This window comes from Chlorocebus sabaeus, chromosome 13, assembly GCF_047675955.1.
Source record: "Chlorocebus sabaeus isolate Y175 chromosome 13, mChlSab1.0.hap1, whole genome shotgun sequence".
Taxonomy (NCBI): Eukaryota; Metazoa; Chordata; class Mammalia; order Primates; family Cercopithecidae; genus Chlorocebus; species Chlorocebus sabaeus.
The window spans coordinates 99,687,650-99,707,980 of record NC_132916.1 but is presented as its reverse complement, the minus strand read 5'-3'; the positions used below and the strand labels follow the sequence as shown (position 1 = coordinate 99,707,980).

The following is a 20,331-nucleotide window of genomic DNA, read 5'->3' as shown; positions in this document are numbered from 1 at the left end:
GACTTTTTACTCTATTGTCAAGACTTGTGGGCTTCGACAAGTTGTTTAACGTTTCTGATTCAATTCCTTCATATATACCTGTTTAGTTCAGAGTTCTGTGGAGCAAATGATATAAGATATAATGACATAAGGAAATGATCTGTAAATTTGAACAATATTATAAAATGCTTATCTTTATGAATAACTAGCTTACTTTTGATTTTGTATCATTAATTTAAAAATTAAAAAATCTTATGCCACAGAATAATTATATTATTATGTTAGATGAATAAATTAACATGTCATTTTTTTTTTTTTTTTTCCTCTGTGTAATCAATAGATATTGAGCTCCTGGCAGCTTGCAGAGAAGAATTTCATAGGAGACTAAAGGTGTACCATGCTTGGAAATCTAAGAACAAGAAGAGAAATACTGAAACAGAGCAACGTGCTCCAAAGTCTGTTACTGATTATGGTAAAAACAAATCTGTACTTTTGAATGTTTTAAAATATATACATATAAATGCATGTATCTGTACTTAAGACATTTGGGTGAAATGTCCCATATACATTTTCTCCTGCTGTAGAACTGTGAGCCATTGAATCTAATACAGCCTCGATGGCCTTTTATAGCATTATTTTTATGAGTATGTCTTTAAACTCTTTCTTGTTAAGATATATTGAATTTACTATAATTCAGACAATAATTTTCCTGTCTGTATTGAAGAGGGTGTGCATGTATAATTTTCACACATACACACCCACACACACACATGCACATACTCACAAGATTAAATGTGAAAACGTCAGGATTGCCATGCATCTTTTACTTTACATGTGAAATGAATTTTACATATGAAAATGAGTTGCTAAAAAGGATAATGGTTAGTTTTTATTTTTAAATTTTCTATAATTTTTATTTTTTAAATAAATAGAGATGAGGTCTTGCTATTTTGTCCAGGCTGGTATCAAACTGCTGGGCTCAAGCAGTCCTCCTGCCTTGGCCTCCCAAAGTGCCGGGATTATAGGCATGAGCTACTGCTCCCACCCCTTTTTCTAATTTTTAAAATTGAATGTAGCTCAGTTTTTAGAAATAGTTCCCTGAAATACCCAATATTGTTATCTTTTTTATATGTCAGTATAAGTACTTTTCTGTTGCTCCCAGAATAGGGTTATAGCCTGGAAAAAGAAAGGAATTGATTCATGCATTGTCCATTTACACTCTTAATTCGTTTGTTTAAAAAAGAATTTTACTGCAAACATTATTTTACAATACTGTGAATATATGAAAGTGAGAAATACTACCTTGCTTCTGACTACAGTTTTGCCTAGATCAAGATTTGATTTTTTGATTGGGATCCTGAACATGGATTTTGTTACTTTGTTATGCAAAATGCCAAGGTATATACTTGAAATTGGAAAGTAGAGCAGAGACATATAACCTAGTAAAAGCATGCATGAACTTGAACATTAACTGAGAATACGTGTGATATGTGAGTTGTAATTTCAATCTTTAAAGCAATAATTGGATTTACTATGTTTAAGTTGCCACAATTTATTAGCTTAATTGTGGTTAACATCAAGGTGACAACAGATTTAATATTTTGTGTTTTTTTTTCCCCCAAGGGGTGTATTCCCAACAGTTGATAGCATAGTTTAGCAATGCAGGACCCAAGTTGACTTAAAAAATGAGTTCTTGGTTATATTTTGCTTCCTCACTACCTTCCAAGTAAATAAAAGCAATGTTTAAATAAAGTCAATTTAATAGTGGAATTTTAGCGTTTCTAAGTTGTTGCAAAGAATAGATTGAGTGAGGGCAATATTATTATTAATAAGGGTAATATTAGTGCCAGTGATTGCTCAAGAGATGGCAGTCAGAATATAGGACTATGCAAGGGCAGTGGGAGGTCACTTGTAACCAAGAAGTGGCAGGTGGAAGCCACACTAAACACTGTGACACCACTCTCTTCTCCAGTTTCATGTTTTTCCTCTTGGAATTGAACACAACAAAATGATTACTTTAGCTGTTCACTGTCTGTGTACTGAGTTCTGACCACAGATTACCTTTGTTTTGCAAAAAATGACAATGGACTGTTCTTTTTAGCTGTAAATGTTATAATTACTACCTTTAGCTTGACAGACTGTCATTATATTGTACTTCAAAATTAATACATCTGAGTGATCACACTTCTTAAAACAAAGAGAGGTTCTTGTAATATTTGGCACACACATTTTAAATTAATATACACGTATTTATTGTATTTGTGACTCAAACTTTGATACCTTATTCATCTAGCTTTACCCAAAAAAGATGCAAATAATATGTGGCTCACCTTGCCGGTTCAACTACTGTTTCTGTTTGTAATATATTATTTGGGAAAACAAAAGAGTAGATTAGGAAAATTTCCTAAGGGTTCTATCAAGGTTTATGAACAAATTTAGGAATTTTTGTGAACACAACCCCACACATACATATTAAGCCTTCAGAGAACTTGATTATGAGTCGTTTTCAGGATATATTTTATCAAATGTAACTTCTGCTCTGAAAAGTACTGTTTTTGCTTTTCTCTTTCTCTTTCTGTTCTTATGTAAAATTCATCCTGACATAGGAGCATAGCTAAAAGCAACGGTAAAGAGCACCAAGAAGCTCAACTGAGAAAATTCTATACTTAGATGATTTCCTAATGTGGCAGCCAGACACCCTTTAAAAGGAAATACTGTGTAGTCTAATATTTAGAAGGAACAGTTCATTAATTTGAGAAAAAATGATGACAACTTACGATTAACAAAAATGTAGCTTCATATTGTTGACTTAAAGAGGAATACGTTGACAGCTAATGGTAAACTCTTAAAATAATACGTAAGGAGCCTCAGACCCTCTTCCTGTCACAGTCCTGGATGAGCATATGCTCTCATCTCATTTACTGCAGAGGGAGATTTTTAGAAATAATTTTTTGGGCAGTAGCAAATCACCTAGTAAATATTTACAGTAATTGTTTAAAACAATGATTTTTGAAAGTAGTTGTATAGTTTCTAAAATAAAAATGGCATGAGTTTAAGATTTAGACAGTTTAAAGAAAGCAAAACATACTGTTATCAACAAGTAGTAATGTTTTTACTCCTGTAATGTATATAATTTTCTGATGAATTCTCATTATTTTCTCTGAAAATTCTAGTAATGTATGAAAGGTACTATAATGTCTCTTAAGTCATTGTTTTTGTTTGGATATATGTTCCAAAAATCACAAATGAAGTGTGATTTTTAAATTTTGGTCCTCTTTATATGTGCTTCAATCAGAAATTTCCTAAGCCTAATCAGTCAAAATAGCCTTTTAAAAAAATCAGAAAGCAGCACCTGCTTTTAGGTAATTCTGAGAATATTTGGCTTGTGGATAGGATATTTACTTTTCAGTCACCACCTCAATTGATGGGAAGACTTTTATAAATTAGAAAACTGCTCATTTAACAGTTTTGGCATTTTTATCTTTTCTTCAACATAAAATATTTGTTCACAGATTTTGCACCATTTTTGAACAGTTCACGTAAGTCAATGGGTGGTAACTCATGAGCTAACTGGAAGATGGGTTAAAATACTTTACAAAGTACTAACTTCTATTAAACGTTGTTTTGCTACAATTTTAAGTGGAATTGTAGTGTGTTAAAGTTGTTATGTCCATACTAAGATATATTTTAATTTGAGATGGTGCTTTATTTGGATCACTCCAATATGTATATGTATTACAAAAAATCTAATGAAATTAATGTTTTATCAAATTACTTGCATTAAGAAAATGACTAGCATTTTAAACTGAGAAAGTATACAATTCTTATTGTAGCAAAACTCTTAACATAGCAGCTGACCTTTTAGAATAAAGACTAACTTTTAGGTGCTGGTTTTTGGTCACTGTATTTTCAAACATGTGATGGTGTCTGCATTTCTGTCCAAAGGTATTTTAGTTTTATAGATAATGTGATAGTGTATACAGGTTTAATAATGATACCTCCTTAAATAGAAAGAGGAGATTATTGTTACGTTTATAGCTTCTTATGATACACATTCTTTGATAATTTAAAAGCTTTTAGTCACCTTAGCGTACAGTAAATCTCTTATAGAATTAGTTGGGCAGTAATGATTTGGATATAATGTCACATTCATTTTCCAACTGGTTGGACCTTATGTTTTGAAGTGCTACTTATAATTTATAGGGCTGCATTTGAAGATTACACAATTGAATATGAGGGAAAGTTGTTTAGAATATTAGTTTCAAGCTTTTAATGTCTGTCTGTATCTTTGTGTTTTTCCAGATAAGTATTCATTTCTAGTCTTCCCCAACAAAATTTCAGTTCTCCCATTAGTAAGAGAAGCTATCAAAGACTTTCTATTTAGTTTCTTAATTTTATCCAGTATCTTAACTTACAGGAGACTTACTTCAAATTAAAAAGTAGGTTAATTAATGAATGACTGTCAGTATCATGGTAAATTTCCCATAAACTGGACATTAAATTCTGATTCACTACTTAAGATGGAGGGAAGGTTTTAAAATTCTTATTTTTGAATTAGTACATTTTCCACAATGTAGGGAGTTTTAAAAACTTAAAGTAGAAACACTGAACTGTAAGTAGCTCTGGGAAAACAGGAGCGAAAGAATAGATAAGCAGATGTCTGTTAATATGTGATGCAACTTTTAAAGTTACTAACACAACCGGGCCTCTCGTTCCTTCATAGGCATATTTAGCTTTGCTAACTGCTTTTTGCTTTCTCTGGTTTGCAAAGAAATAAATTCAACTGCTATAAAGCTTTTGCTATTTCTTGGTATAAAAAGTAGAATAAGAGTATTTTCATCCTTTCAGTATTTGCAAATTCTTACAAAAGCCATGTAGCTGTTCTTGACTTTATATCATATGTATATTTTACAGTATTTCTTTGACACACTTAGATTTTCATAGTGAGACTCTTAATTGAGCTGCTGTAAATGGTTGGTCCACTTTTGAAGTTCTGTGAGTATAAAACATATTAAACAGGCTAACCAAACTTATACTGCTAAAGATGTAAAGTCATTGCCCCAGGGAAATGTTTACATTTGCAGATAAAGTAAAAACCTAATTGTTAAGTAATGAAAATTGAGCTAGGAATGAAAGATTGATATGAATGAAATGCCCAGTACTAGTAGAAAAGCAAGGATTTTTCTTTTCTATTGACAAGGAGAATCAAATGTTACATACTTTGCGCTTACTTCATTGGATTTTATTCCAAAAGAAATCTGGTTTCAGAGTAAGTGATTATCTTTAAGGGAAAGTTTATGCTTACTGTTATAAGGTGGTTTTTTTTTTGTCATATGGTTATCTAAATATTGTTAATATCTGTGTTATTCGGTCATTTTGAATCCTAAAATTTGTTGGCAAAAGAAAAAATTTTATATGACTTCTGCTTTTTGTGGAAATAGTGATTACATTGACAAATATCTATATCTTTCAGATTTTTGAAATTACTGTTTATTTTCTGTCATAAATAGTCTAATAAAAGTTACTCGACAAATTTGAACTCTTTGGAGGAAGAATATAAATTTAGTGAACAATAGTAGTTTGTTTTCCTGATATATGAGTTTATTTTAGGTTACTGTTACAGTGATTTGTGGAAATCTGATAGGGGTTTGTTGCTGGTGGTGGTGGTGGGGTGCGTGTGTGTGTGTGTTTGCAATGCTAAGAAACTTCTTAAGGGAAAGACAATTCTAAGAAGTAACGCTCTGAATTTTATTAATTCGTAGGCAATAAATATTTGCATTTTGTTTTAAATTTACTATTAGGAACCTTTCTTCTTTTTAAAAAATTATTGGGGGTATTTTTTAGGATTAAAGGCTCTTTTCTTTTCCCTTAAGCTGCTGGTATAAGTTTCCTTGTTCTGTGTAATAGCTCAGCAGAACCCAGCAGCTCAGATTCCTGCCAGGCAGCAGGAGATTGAAATGAACCGACAGCAACGCTTCTTCCGCATCCCATTCATCCGCCCTGCCGACCAGTACAAAGACCCTCAGAGTAAGAAAAAAGGCTGGTGGTATGCCCATTTTGATGGACCATGGATTGCCCGGCAAATGGAACTCCATCCTGACAAACCACCCATCCTACTTGTGGCTGGTGTGTATGATTCACATGAAAAATAAATTATTAAACAAAAAAGATCATAAACTCTGTGACTGAAACATTCTAATGTATAATATAATATTTATTAAATTTCAGGGTTGAGGGATGGAGTCTTGTTGCTAAGTCATATTTCCAGTTCATTGAGGATTAACTCATTTGTAAATGTGAAATTGCTTGGATTAAATTATGTTCTTAGCACATAGAAACTTGTCTGTATCCTAAAAACCTTTCCATTTGTGTTTCATCATATCCATTGATTTGTAATGGCTTGAAGAAATGTAGCATTTTTATTAACTCTGATAATCTGTTTGATCAATAGCAGTGTTTATTTAAATTGAAAGGGTCCTTGATGGGGGACACATTTTAATTGTTTCTGGTGATTTTGTTAAGCAGATTTCCATCTTAGAGAAAAATAAAGTCTTAGGAAGTTTTCAAATCTATGAGAATTAATAGGTATTTCAGGAATACAATTGGTAAGAAATGGTCCTGAAGAGAGAGATGGTAATTTTCTGATATCTCACGGATATAGGTAAGGACGACATGGAGATGTGTGAGCTGAATCTTGAGGAGACTGGCCTGACTCGGAAGCGTGGTGCTGAGATCTTGCCAAGACAGTTTGAAGAAATCTGGGAACGCTGTGGAGGCATCCAGTACCTTCAGGGTGCGATTGAGAGCAGACAGGCTCGGCCCACCTATGCAACAGCCATGCTGCAGAATCTGTTAAAGTAGATGCTGCACACCAGCCTTACAGCTGGGAACCTTTGCCATGGCACTTAGGTAGGGTGTGCGCCCCCAGGTTTAACCATTCCATAATCATGTTAGAGTTACTTCTATAAAGTGAACAGATTTTATTAATCATGGCTTTTGGTGAATTTGTTTAAGGTTAATTATGGTAGCAAATTTTGGACCTAAAAATTATTTTTCTGTATCCCGCTGTAACTCCTAAAACTCTCATTATTCTCTAACTATTACACTTGGGCACATTCTCATGTTTCTCATCCTTTGCCAGAAGACTACCTTACATCCATCATAATTGTTCTCTAGGAAAAGAGAACTTTTTTCAATATTCAAAATACCTTTTAGGGATGGCACAGTACCATATAACTGGAGTAATAAAACATGAGCTTACAGTCTTACAATAACTAAGCCACTTAAAATGATCCAGGCACTAATGTTTTGATCTGAAAAGCTGTGTACTTTCGTTATGGACATTTTCAGAAATTTTTGGAAATTTCCATTAAAGGTGGAAAATCTATTATTTTCCTCCTTTGCAGTGTCTTAGTTTGAGTGAAACACTTCTAAGTTCTACAATTCTAGAAAGAGCCTTAATGTATTTGATGTATTCTGTGATAAGAGGTACTAAATAGTATCCAGCACAGATTTGCTTTTCTTTGCTAGCAAAATGTGTGTTGCTGTCAGAATATTCTTTTTATATTCCATGGAAAAATAAAGGAAATTCAGATTGTTTAAATGCCTACAAGTTTTGAGATAAGTTTTGTTTCAATTAGGAAAGGAAATAGATTTTAGGTGGCATAATGGCTTAACTGGACTGAATTCAAATACTCTTTCAATTTCATCTCAATAGCGATTTTTGTGTAAGAATCTTGTCCAAGTTGTTCATTGATTTAGCAAGTGTTCTGCTTCCTACATCTTTCTTTTTAAGAAATTCCTAGTGTCTTTTTTGGCCTTTGAGGTTTTGGTAACTGTAGACCTGTTTCATAAACTTTGTAATTCAGAAGTCCTTGTATTTAGTAAGTGCTTGTTTTGCATAACTGATAATTTTAAAATGTTTTCTTTGTGTGCTGTTAGTATTGATTCCAATGTCAGCAGCTTTAAGCCTAATATTTATGACTTTCATATTAGGAATTTAAAGACAAAAATACAAAAGGAGTTATGCTGACATAATTCTAAGGAGTTTTGTTGTATTTTAGAATAAAATTATAAAGTAAAATTATTCTCTGTACTGCTTTTTTCTCCAGTTTTTAGAGACCCTAACCTTTGAAATGAAATTCCAGTGATTTCTTTTTTCCCTAGAAAGATTACCTCAGTTAGGGAAGTATTTCCCAGCTGACTAGTGTTTGTGAGCCACAGACACTGTCTTCAGAATTGATTCTCTAATAATGTCTTAGTATAGAAATGTTTATTTATTATGATACATGCAAATGATTGTCTTGAGTTAAATGGTCGTGTCTGTGCTATTAACTGAGAATGCAAATGTGATTATCTTTTGAAGGCTGTATTACTGCATAGATTCACCCACCCTTGGGTCATTTAGTCCCTGTGATTGGTGACAGAAGGTGTAGCTACTGAAATAAATGACCTATTCTCTCTCTTCCATCTCTCGCCTTTAATTGGTGTTTTTATTTGTGTAGGATATAAGCTTTGTTCCTAACCAGTAGTGAGTAAAGTTCTTGAACAAAATTTAGTAGCCAAATTGGTTTTTAACGACGTGTCTCTTTAGTACGTTTTTCAGAAATAGTTTTATGTATCTTTTAGGTACATTAATAGGCACTAGATGGAAAATTAAAGAGTTAAACTTATTTAAATGAGAGAATCTAATGTTTTAAGAAATTTGTAAGAAACGTATCACAGCAAAGCATTGTTATAAGTGCTTAGTTTTTGACTCTAATAGTTAATACAATTATAGTTAATTTTAAGCGATAATGTTTCTAATCATGTCACACAGCTGTCCTAGAACTTATCTATTTAAAATAGTTTCCTGAGTTAATTTTGGCCAGCAGGGCAACTGCCCTAATGCAGATAGACTTACAGTAACCTACGTACAATAGATGCACATGCACAGACACGCCCCTTTGCTGGAGAAACTTAGGACCCTGTCAGCCTTTTAAAGGAAACAGCAGGAATGGTGTCCTAAATGGTGTTCATGCAGCTGCTTTACCATGTTCACAGTCAAGCCCATGCATGCCAGGTTCAAACTGTGGAAGTCAAAAGTAAATTCACTCATATTTTAATCAGTCATTTTAACCGAGATTTAAAATTAGAAGTTTAAACCACTGTATCTAAAGAACTAATCTTTTCTTAATACCAGTTCCTTCCATAGCATATGCTTTGCAAAGGCAGCATGCATAAAATATTTAAAATGAGAGGACAGAATGTTTTCACATTTGATTCAATTATAATGTAATTCCTAATTCTGGTAACACAGTTGAGATATGTGTTACGAGTTATGGGAACTCATTGGGAAAAGGAAGTTACTCTAATTTGCGTACGTTAAGAGAATACTGAGTTTTCTTAGTTGTAAAGTTGGGGAGACGGCACCTTCTCAGAGAAAGGTGAAAATATGAGGAAGAAACAAAATAGTGCGTGTAGGAGCACAGGGCCACACAAAGGCAGTCTATTGTTACGCTCATTCTGCTTCTGTAATGACTTTTCATAGGTCATTCTTGTGAACCATTTTGTTTTGCAAGCAACCGAGGAAAGATCATCTTAAGTGGAAAATCAGTGGTGGTTGTGAACACTTAGAGAATAGCAATCCACAGGCAAGAATAATGGTATTGTTTGTAGAGTTTTATTAATTAGATATTTTTTAAAAGACATTTTCATTCACAAGTTATTACTTTAGTTCTCAGGGTATCCAAACATGAAGATCATTGTTTTTTTTGTTTATTTTTTTTTACCTGAAGTAGCTTAAGAGTACTTGGATCAGTAGAATAAATATTTATTGAGTCAGTCAGTCAGCCAATTAATATCATGTTAGTGATAGACCTGCCTCCTTTTATGGAAGAGGTAACAGATCCAGAGCGGTCAAGTAATTTAGTTCTAGACTGAAAAATATATCAAAGCCTTTGCTCCAATCATATGTAATAAAAAGAACCAAAACAAATACTTTTTAGTAGCCCCTGTGGATTTACAAAGGGTTGCCTCTCTGTCATTCCACCAATTGAGAAGGTGTGACAGGTCTTCCCTATTTATCATTACCAATAATAACAAGTATTGAGAGTTTTAAAATTTCTCCCAGAAGATAAACTAACAAGGACGGAAGGACAGAGAATATCTAAACATGAGAATAAGAATATGTTGGAGTGGGGGGAGCAGTTGTAACAATAAGGAAAGAAAAGAGCAGCAGTGGAAGAGACAGGTTATGTGCCCCTAAAGATTCTGCACCCCTAGTTTGGAACCACTGATACATTTTAGGACACAGAGCACTCGTAGATCTCTACTAAGTTTTAGAAAGAATAATGTGTAATTTATAGGATCAGAACCTATGGTTATTAAAACTTGGATCAAGATATGCTCAGTGTATACATTCTTAGCATATAGGAATGGCACTGCCACACTGGAGAAGGTCAGCAGTAAATAGGCGTTCCGTACGTAAGCCTCATGGAAGGGTAAGATGGAGAGACTGGCCGAGGTAGCGCCTACTCTGCTGGGACCGCATCTTTGAGTACGCTTTAGTTCAATTCAAATCAGTGTATTCTTTCCCCATTGCTAACCTAACATATGAAGCAAGCTTAGCTGTCTCGGAAGTTTTTCACGAGATAATCAGGAATAATTAATGCACATTCAAAAGGAGAATCTTCAATACTAATTTGTTTTTTTAAAAATAGATTTAGGGCCAGGCGTGGTGGCTCACACCTGTAATCCCAGCACTTTGGAAGGCCGAGGCGGGTGGATCACGAGGTCAGGACTTCGAGACCAGCCTGTTTCACCCCGTCTCTACTAAAAATACAAAACATTAGCCAGGTGTGGTAGTGGGTACTTGTAATCCCAACTACTCGGGAGACTGAGGCAGGAGAAGCGCTTGAATGTGGGAGGCAGATGTTGCAGTGAGCCGAGATGGCGCCATTGCACTCCAGCCTGGGTGACAAGAGCGAAAGTCCATCTCAGGGAAAAAAGAAAAAAAAAAAAAGATTTAGGGGGTACCAGTGCAGTTTTGTTACATGGGTATATTGCACAGTGGTAAAATCTGGGCTTTTAGTGTACCTAACACTCAGATAAGCATACATTGTGCCCAATAGGTAATTTTTCATCCCTAAAGCTTTTCTCACCCTCCCACTCTCTGGAGTCTCCAATGTCAGTTATTCTACTCTCTATGTCCATATCTACACATTTAATCCTGATTTGTACCAAGTAGCAGCTTACCTTTAAATCACAGGTTTATAAGTTGGTTGTTTTCTTTTTACTTACGAAAATTCATCTAGTCAAACTGTCAGTTTTTCCTCATTTCATTAAAAGTATGTATCTAATGCTTTCTCTAAAAACTGATGTACTGGAAATACGAATAAATAAATGCTCCCTGTGTAGAATTTCCACTTGCATCTTGTGCTTTCAGTACAGTTACAGGGTGTCATGAACAGGTTGTAAATGGTGCACTTATTGCCATGTTTCAGATGGAATAAGTTGGAGAGTTCTGGGCTCCTGAAGCTCGATCCAGTTGCCAGGGCTGGAAGCGCTGTGTTAGGTGGCTGCAGGAAGAAGCAAGGAACTCAAGGCGATTGAAACTTCTTTGAACACTGGCCCCAAATTTCCTATGTGATCTCCATCCAGGAAACAGGCAGGACTCTGTGTGAGTGACAGCTACTTATTTTGCTGAGATTAGAGACACACCAAATTTTGGCTGCCTTTCTCCAGACCCTTACTAATCTGTGAGAAGACACAGGATGTAAGAAGTGGGGACCCAAAGAAGGCTCCTTCTCCCTAAGGCCTTGAATATAGCTGGTCCATTCCCTGTGTCAAGAACCTATCATGATCCTGGTGGGTCCTCTGAGAGTAGAGGGAGACTCTGGCTATCTCACCTCATCAGCTCTTCCCTGGCTGGTTGGAAAAGACCAACTCAAAAGAGGGGTGATCCAAAGAGTGAGAGAGACTTACCACAAAATGGGACCCTCCCCACAGAATATAGGGCTTTTACCTACTTATCTTTCTCCATAGAAAACTACATTTCCTATACTAGTTAGAACACAAGCAGTATAGGGAATGAGGAATACATTATACAGGAGGGATAGTGATAGATCCTTTTTTCTCCTGATGAAATGTTGTCATGTACTTTTGGTCAGCCTATCATGCTTCCATCATTTGCTTTCCTCTGTGAAGTTCCAGGGATATGGAAGTGGGTAGGTACACCTCTTGCCACCAACTCTTGCCACCATTCTTTGTTCTCTGGCACCTTGTCATCATATTTCACCTTGAAGTCCTTGTCCCACATTATAGATCTTCACTTTGGTACGCACACACCAAAGTTAGGGTGAGGAAGTAGTCAGTGAAGTTATTATAGGACGACATTGTTCGTCTGTGGTGGAAGACAGGATCGGTATGGGAATGGTGATGAAAGCTAGGTGTTTGTGAGGGTTTGTAACCCTTATGGGCACTACCACTTCCCAAAAGATTGTCTCCATTATTGAGAACATTTTGTTTGTGTGTGTGTGTGTGTGTGTGTGTGTGTGTGTGTCTGAGACACAGTCTCACTCTGTTGCCCAGGCTGGAGTGTAGTGGTGTGATCTTGGCTCACTGCAACCGCCACCTCCTGGGTTCAAGTGATTCTCCTGCCTCAGCATCCCGAGTAACTGGGACTACAGTCACATGCTACCACACCCAGCTAACTTTTGTATTTTTAGTAGAGACGGGGGTTTCACCATGTTGCCCAGGCTGATCTCAAACTCTTGACCTCAAGTGATAGACCTGCCTTGGCTTCCCAAAGTGCTGAGATTATAGGCATGAGCCACTGTGCTTGGCCTGTTTTTATTTTTGAAGCTTAGGATTAAATGTTGCTTTTTGTGTTTGCTACTCTGTTGTCTTTTGGCAGCATTAAAATTTTCATGCTTAAAATCATTTATTGAATACATAAAGCAAATCTAGAGAATACTAAAACATAGGCTCATTAAAAACCTATGAATATAGCGCTTTTACTTTATTGAAATTAAGGTTTTGCAAATATATCTGATATTAGAACATTTGAAAGAGATACAGACATTCATTTTTTATTAAGCAGCTCATTAAAAATGGACTGAATTGGATTACATTGATGCCAGTCTAGGTATACACACACCAAAACTGGTATGAGGAAGTATTCTGGTCATTATAGGAAGACATTGTTAATCTGTGGTAGAAGACAGGAATTGATTATGTCATATAGTACAACTTCACCCTTCTCCCAATATACCATCTTCTTTAAAAATAGCTTTGTGTAGTAACAAGAAAAGTAAGATTTTCCATGGTATGCATATCTGAACCTCAGTTTCTTTTAAAGAACAATTCAAAGATTATTGGCAACTAAACAGTCTACTATGTAAGCAGTAGTTGCGTATAAAACTAGTGCGCCTAATAACTGCATACTGAGGTTTGTGTTTATCAGACATTGTCGTGTGGAGCATATGCACACTCACTACAGTGCCTACACACTACATACATTCATGCGTTTACAGAGACCTGCATCTCCCTGCATAGGTAGTCCTCTTTTAAATGTACATTCTAGCATATAAAGAGTTTGCTTCCCAATAAATTGTTCAGTCCCTAAACAATAAGTAAGCTATGCTTGTTGCAAATGATCTGTGAGTAAAATTTTCAGGGAAGCTGGAGGCAAACCTGGTTTACGATCACTTTGACTATCGTCCAAGACTAGTAAAAATGTATTTCACTGATTGCATTTGGGGTTTTAATATAAGTGTCTTTTTCTTCAGAATTTACTGGTTGTCAAGTATGTGACTCTTCTATACTTGAAATACGGTGTGTGCTGATAGTCAGTGTTGACTGTATGCCTGGATTTTGATGACCAGTGAATATGCCAGCCTCCCATTTTCCTTGAGAAAGCAAATCTCTTGAGATAGCCTAAATTATAATTGTACATTTTCAGTTTTTAATTTCCTTCCCAATCTTGATGGTTAAATTCTTCATTTACGGTCAGTAATTCAGAATTTCTTTTACTGATTACCTGAAAGAGAAATAGTTTTAAGAACTTAAGAAATGCCACCCAAGGTCAAACCAATGGTTCATTCCAATATTACTGCCACTAGTAGATAAGAGGATGTGCTTGCCATTTATTTTATTATTATTATTATTATTTTTGAGACAAAGTCTTGCTCTGTCGCCCAGGCTGGAGTGCAGTGGCCGGATCTCAGCTCACTGCAAGCTCCGTCTCCCGGGTTCACGCCATTCTCCTGCCTCAGCCTCCCGAGTAGCTGGGACTACAGGCTCCCGCCACCTCGCCCGGCTAGTTTTTTGTATTTTTTTTTCAGTAGAGGCGGAGTTTCACCGGGTTAGCCAGGATGTTCTCGATCTCCTGACCTCGTGATCCACCCACCTCCGCCTCCCAAAGTGCTGGGACTGCAGGCGTGAGCCACCGCGCCCGGCCCGTGCTTGCCATTTATGACATCTTTGAAATGTTGAAGATGGCCTCTAAATATTCTTAACTTTATAACTGACTAGAAATGTACTCCATGCCCTCTTAAGCGTATTTAGATTCTCAGGCTGACCCATCTCATGTAGCAGGAGTGGCAGACAGTCTGTGAATGAGTCCCCATATTCCCATTCAACCATAGTAGACACCGTTAATGTATTACAGCTTATGCTTTCTCAGGGAACTCATGTGTCCTTTGAATGTCCGTCAACACAGAAATCCACGTAGCCAGGAAAAATCAGCACTGATACTTGTTCCGGCCTTGAAGTAAAATGTAGTTCTTCAAGTTGACTTCCTACTGTGAAAATTATCACTTCCTTTTATTTATTTGAAATGTGATCCCTAATTCTATCTGGTACTTCAGGATTTAGTTGGACGTTTTGTCAATAGCAGATCCTGTGTCCTGTTGTCATCTTATGGCCCTAGTCTAAACTTTCTTTGTTTTTCCAATTTTCTTTGTTTCAGGAAACTAAAGTGGCACACATTCCCAGTATGCACTTGGATACATAAAATTATTATTAGCATTTGGTGTGATTACCCCAGTATCCTTGATCATATATTGACTGTGATAACTTTTGTAGGTGCAAACTTTGAGGCATTTGTTTTTATCCAGCACTGTAGACTTTAGATAGACATTGGCTGATTATCACCAATTGTTTCTATCAAAGACTGTAATTTTTGAAAATGGGTAGTTTTAGGCTAAAGATTGTCCAAGGTTTTTTTCCCCAAAGTTATTTTAAAAAACGATGTCAACTATATATAAATTGCTTATAGACAAGTTATTTTCCTTTGTAAAATAAAATTATTTTAGTAAAATAAGTTGATGAAGTGAATATTTTAAAAGAGACATCTAGGACACTGAAAAATATCTGAAGATGAACTTTTACGAATTTTTTGAAGTTACTCATTGTTCACAAATCTTTCTTCATATATTCTACATATTTTTCCTTTAGCTGATTATTATTTGAAATTGAAAGTATATAAAATTATTCAATGCCAGGAATATGTTATTATTGTAAAGATTTCAACCTTAAAATATACTTGATAAATTATATGTATATTTTTATAAGAAAAGGTTGGGGATATTATAAAATACTTGGATTGGTTTTGTTATTCTGTTGTTTTATCTACACATTTCGGTTAGTCCCAGCCTTCTGACTCTAGAAAATATCCCCTTGCACTAGAAATATCCTTTTGCACTAGAAAATATCCTCCCCTTAAAACAGTAAATTAAAAAGTATCTTGCTTATTTCTATTTAAAACAAGAGGGACAGAAATGTTTTTAATTTCCTTCAAAAATCAAGTTTAGTAATTACAACCAACTGATAAAAGAAAGCATGATTTTACCTTGTTATTTTGTTGATTTTGGAACTTTTTAACACTAGTTTTGTATGCTTGATTTTCAGAATGATCTGGCGACCTACAAAAGAAAGCAAAAACATAGTATCTTGTTTCTTGGGCTTATCGACATTAATAGTAACTACATCTTTCTACTATTTTAGTTTTAATATCATGACAAGTGAAAATAGATAACATATTTTTGCAGGTGTCTTCCATTTGAGTTGGAAGAAGTGTGCTTTTAGCATTTACCCGGCGTTTTGCCTTTTAGTTGGCTTACTATTTCTTAGGCAGTGGTCTCAGAAGGACTGAAGGATTACAAAACATAGATTTATTTCTCAAGTCAACTTCTGAGTTGTAGTTGCTGAAAAACAACTCTGTAATAGCATATTGCTAATAAAGTTTAAACCACAATAAAATGTCACCTTATTTCAGTTAGAATGGCTATTATCAAAAATCCAAAAGACAACAAGTGTTATCGAGGATGTAGAGAAAAGGGAACCCTTATATCCTGTTGGTGGGAATATAAATTAGTACAGTCATTATGGAAAACCGTCTGTAGGTTCCTAAAAACATTAAAAATAGGACTACCATATGATCAAGCAATCCCACTACTGGATATCTAGCCAAAGAAAATGAAATCAGTATATCAAAGAGATATCTACACTCCCATGTATATTGCAGCAGTATTCATAATACCCAAGATTTGGAGTCAACCTGTGTTCATCAATAAAGTGTGATATATATGTATTACATATACAATTATAAAATTACATATAACTATAATATATAATATATAACTATATAATTTATATATAATTATATATAATATATACTATATATAATAGAATACTATTAAGTCATTAAAACGATGAAATCCTGTTATTTGCCACAACATGGATGAACCCAGAAGACATTGTATTAAGTGAAATAAGCCAGACACAGACAAATACTGCAAGCTCTCACTCATGTGGAATTTAAAAAGCTGATCTCATAGAAACACAAAATAGAACAGTAGTTACCAGAGACTGGGGAGGGGAGGGAGCAGGGTATCATGGAGAGAGATTGATCAATGGGTACAAAGTTACAATTAGGTAGGTGGAATAAATTCTGGTGTCCTACTGCACAGTAGGATGACTGTAGTTGATGTATATTTCAAAATAGCTGGAAGAGAGGATTTTGAATGTTCTTACTACAAAGAAAGGATAAATGTTTGAGATGATGGGAACGCTAATCACCCTGATTTGATCATTATACAATGTATATATGTATTGAAATACCACACTGTATCCCATCAATATGTACAATTGTGTGTCAGTTAAATTTTTTTAGAGGAAAAATAAACATTTTTAGACTTTTCTATATACATAATTTCTATTGATAGTGTATATGCATTTTACATTTTGTGTTTTTCCTCTTTGCATTATAAAATGGGCATAATATTTAGGAGCTATCTTCCTATATATATTTCCTTATTAAACTTTTTTCTTTCTCTCAACATCTGTTTATTACAATTTCAGGGAAAGGGAGAAGGATGGAAAATTTCAGTCCTAGTGCTCGATGAGAAGGCGGCAGAGGAGAGAGGAGGAAAAATACAGTTTAAGGAGGTTGAAACCAGGTGCAGTGGCTCATACCTATAATCCCAGCACTTTCGTAGACTGAGGTGGGAGGATTGAGCCAAGGAGTTCAAGACCAGCCTGGGCAGCATAGTGAGACCCTATCTGTACTTTTTTTTTTTTTTTTTTTTTTGAGACAGAGTCTCGCTGTGTCACCCAGTGGAGTGCAGTGGCTTGATCTCAGCTCACTGCAACCTCTGTCTCCCAGGTACAAGCGATGCTCCTGCCTCAGCCTCCCGAGTAGCTGGGATTACAGGCACACACAACCGCACCCAGCTAATTTTTGTATTTTTAGTAGAGACAGGGTTTCACCATGTTGGCCAGGATGGTCTCGAATCCACCCACCTCGGCCTCCGAAAGTGCTGGGATTACAGGCGTGAGCCACCGTGCCAGGCCTGTATTTATTTTTTTCAAGGAAATTGATGAACAATTTCCTTGTTCCCTGTCCCAGCACCTAAGGCAGCATTTTTGGTTCCAATTTGTCCGGTTGGGAGACTTGGAAGCTTTGAGAATGCCAGGGAAGGGGCAGATGCCTGGGATCAGAACTAAGAGATCACAGGTATGGAACTAGAAAACTTCCAGAAGAACTGTCAAGACCAGGAGAGCCATACCTCACTATATGTTCCAAGAGAACTGAGTTGTCTAAAGTGATTGCTCAAATCATTAATCAGATGAAGTTTGGACTACTTTAAATTGGACTATATAAAATCCCAACCTTTTCCTCCCACAAACCTACTCACTAACCAAACCTACCCACTATTCAGTGGAGAAAGAGCTCAAAAGGGAGTTGGTAACAACTATTGAGAGGGAAAAAAAGTAGACTTCCTTTTCTCCATTTGAGGTGTAGCATGTGAGTGAACCTGTGACTTTGCTGTGATTACAACAAGCACTTCCATATGATTAAAACATCCTCATGAATATCACTTTGTACCATCATTTACTGAAACTGTCCCCTATATTTAGAAACAATTTTCATTATTACAAGTAATGTCACAGAGAGCATATTAGGCCTATTAAATTAAAGGACAAAAGTGAGAATGTTAAGACCTGAAAAGGAAAAGTCAGAATCTACTCTGTTAGATTTACATCTGCACTTTGTTTTTGTATATGCATACTGATAATTGTGATTAATAAAAGCCTAACTCATTATACCAAAAAAAGGAAGTTTCAGGTAAGTTCCGGGTATGACAGAATGTGTGTATATGACATCCAAAATTGAGGGAAAGGTAAAAATGTATGGAGTATAGTTATAAATATTGGATGGAGGAAAAGAATAGAAGGAAAAATAGCGGTGAAAGTGCAATGAGGAACAACGACAAGTAAGTGAAGTAAGGGAAACTGCTCTGTGTGTGTCAGTGGCAGTCTCTCAGGAGGGCACTTGCCCTCAGTGTCATTTCCCCATCTCATCACTTTCAGGTAGAATAACAAAAACAGCAGCTAAATTTACAGTTCTTTAGAGAACGCTGTTTTCAAAGTTGCAGCACTTGGTGTTCTCACGGATTTGCTTCTGAGTTTAGGTTTAAGTGCCAGGTAGGGAATCTTAGTTTTTCCTTACAGGGCTACCCTTTGTTGACAGAAACAGCTCCAATAATGCTAGTAGTGAGTAGCTTACACTGAAAGGCATCTAATTTATTCCTTACCAAAACCCATGAATTTATTCCTGTTATTTCCATTAGATAGATGAGAAATTTGGAGCTTCCGGCCAGGGGGTGGGGAAGTGGCTTAAAGTCATACCTCGTTGGGGGCAGAGCTCTTAAATTTGGGTCAAACTTTAAAGCCCCTAATTGTAACCAGTGTCTTATCTATGGTTGATTGGGTTTTAATTTGTCAGCTAATCCTTATATAAATAAATTTCATCACATAAATGATGGCATCTTGGGACGAACAGAAAGAACTGATGGGAGGAGGAGCAGGTCACGGAGATGCACAAGGGATCCTCAGAGCACTGCTGTGGTCGTTTCTTCATGAGAATCTGTCTGAAGTAGCTCGTAGGGGCAACAGGGGTTTGTCCTCATGCTGAGGATATCAGGGGTTAATACTTAACATTTAAAAAGGAATATTCAGGAAGTGGAAAAGGGCAAAATTGGGGTGATATGGGAATTTCTCCCTTCTTCCTGAAGAAATTAAGCATCTTTCCCTCCCTCCCTCCCTCCCTTTCTTCCTTCCCTGCTTCCTCTCATCTATTGCCCAGCATCTAGCAGGGTGCCTGGCACATGGCGCTCAAAAATGTTCATTTCATTCCATTAGTCTAAGGAGCGTCAATTTTCTGATGTAATTGAATCCCATGTTATGCCCCAGAGACAGGCACAGGTGGAGGAAGCAGAGCACCACCAACCTTTTCGAGAGGTGTTTATTTCCAGATCACCTTACGTCTTGCTTTACTGATCTCACTTATGACAACCTAGAATTAAAGTAATCGTTCTCACTAAAGAAAGAGAAATCTTTAAAATTATGAATTTTACAGCCATCTGAAATACCAAATAGGGCCGATTAACATAAAAACTGAATACATTCCTGTTCACAAAAGCAGTATACAACTCTCTTCTTATTCACTTTAATCCAGCCTTGTTCATTGACCCTTTCTTTCCACCCCTCAACCTTTCTTTTTTTAGATAGAGTCTTGTTCTGTCGCCCAGGCTAGAGTGCATGGCGTGATGTTGGCTCACTGCAACCTCCACCTCTTAGGTTCAAGCGATTCTCCTGCCTCGGCCTCCCGAATAGGTTGGATTACAGGCATGTGCCATCATGCTCGGCTAATTTTTGTGTTTCTGTAGAGACGGGTTTTCACCATGTTGGCCAGGCTGGTCTCCAACTCCTGACCTCAGGCGATCTGCCCACCTCAGCCTCCCAAAGTGCTGGGATTACAGCTCCCAGCCCAACCCTTCTTTTAAATTACACGTGTGCTGCTCCGAA

General features: G+C 36.1%; 2 protein-coding genes across 12 annotated transcripts in view; one reads left to right on the top strand and one right to left on the bottom strand.

The window, feature by feature from the left end:
* MYO6 (myosin VI) overlaps nucleotides 1-8,448 on the top strand; it is a 161,801-nt gene extending 153,353 nt beyond the window's left edge. For 6 of the 10 annotated variants that reach the window (XM_008006406.3, XM_008006408.3, XM_073022644.1 and 3 more), the window contains 4 exons: nucleotides 320-451; nucleotides 3,492-3,518; nucleotides 5,887-6,105; nucleotides 6,641-8,448. In XM_008006406.3, coding sequence (XP_008004597.1) covers nucleotides 320-451; nucleotides 3,492-3,518; nucleotides 5,887-6,105; nucleotides 6,641-6,840 — 578 coding nt within the window. In that variant the 3' untranslated portion in view covers nucleotides 6,841-8,448. The other 4 variants (XM_008006407.3, XM_073022646.1, XM_038002166.2 and 1 more) reach the window with 2 other exon arrangements.
* Nucleotides 8,449-12,834: 4,386 nt separating this feature from the next.
* The window catches only part of IMPG1 (interphotoreceptor matrix proteoglycan 1), a 146,892-nt gene continuing 139,395 nt past the window's right edge, over nucleotides 12,835-20,331 (bottom strand). For both annotated transcript variants that reach the window (XM_008006410.3, XM_038002172.2), the window contains 2 exons: nucleotides 15,812-15,884; nucleotides 12,835-13,999 (listed from right to left, as the gene is read on the bottom strand). In XM_008006410.3, the coding sequence (XP_008004601.3) occupies nucleotides 13,925-13,999; nucleotides 15,812-15,884 (148 nt within the window). In that variant the 3' untranslated portion in view covers nucleotides 12,835-13,924. The remainder of the gene's footprint in view (nucleotides 14,000-15,811; nucleotides 15,885-20,331) is intronic.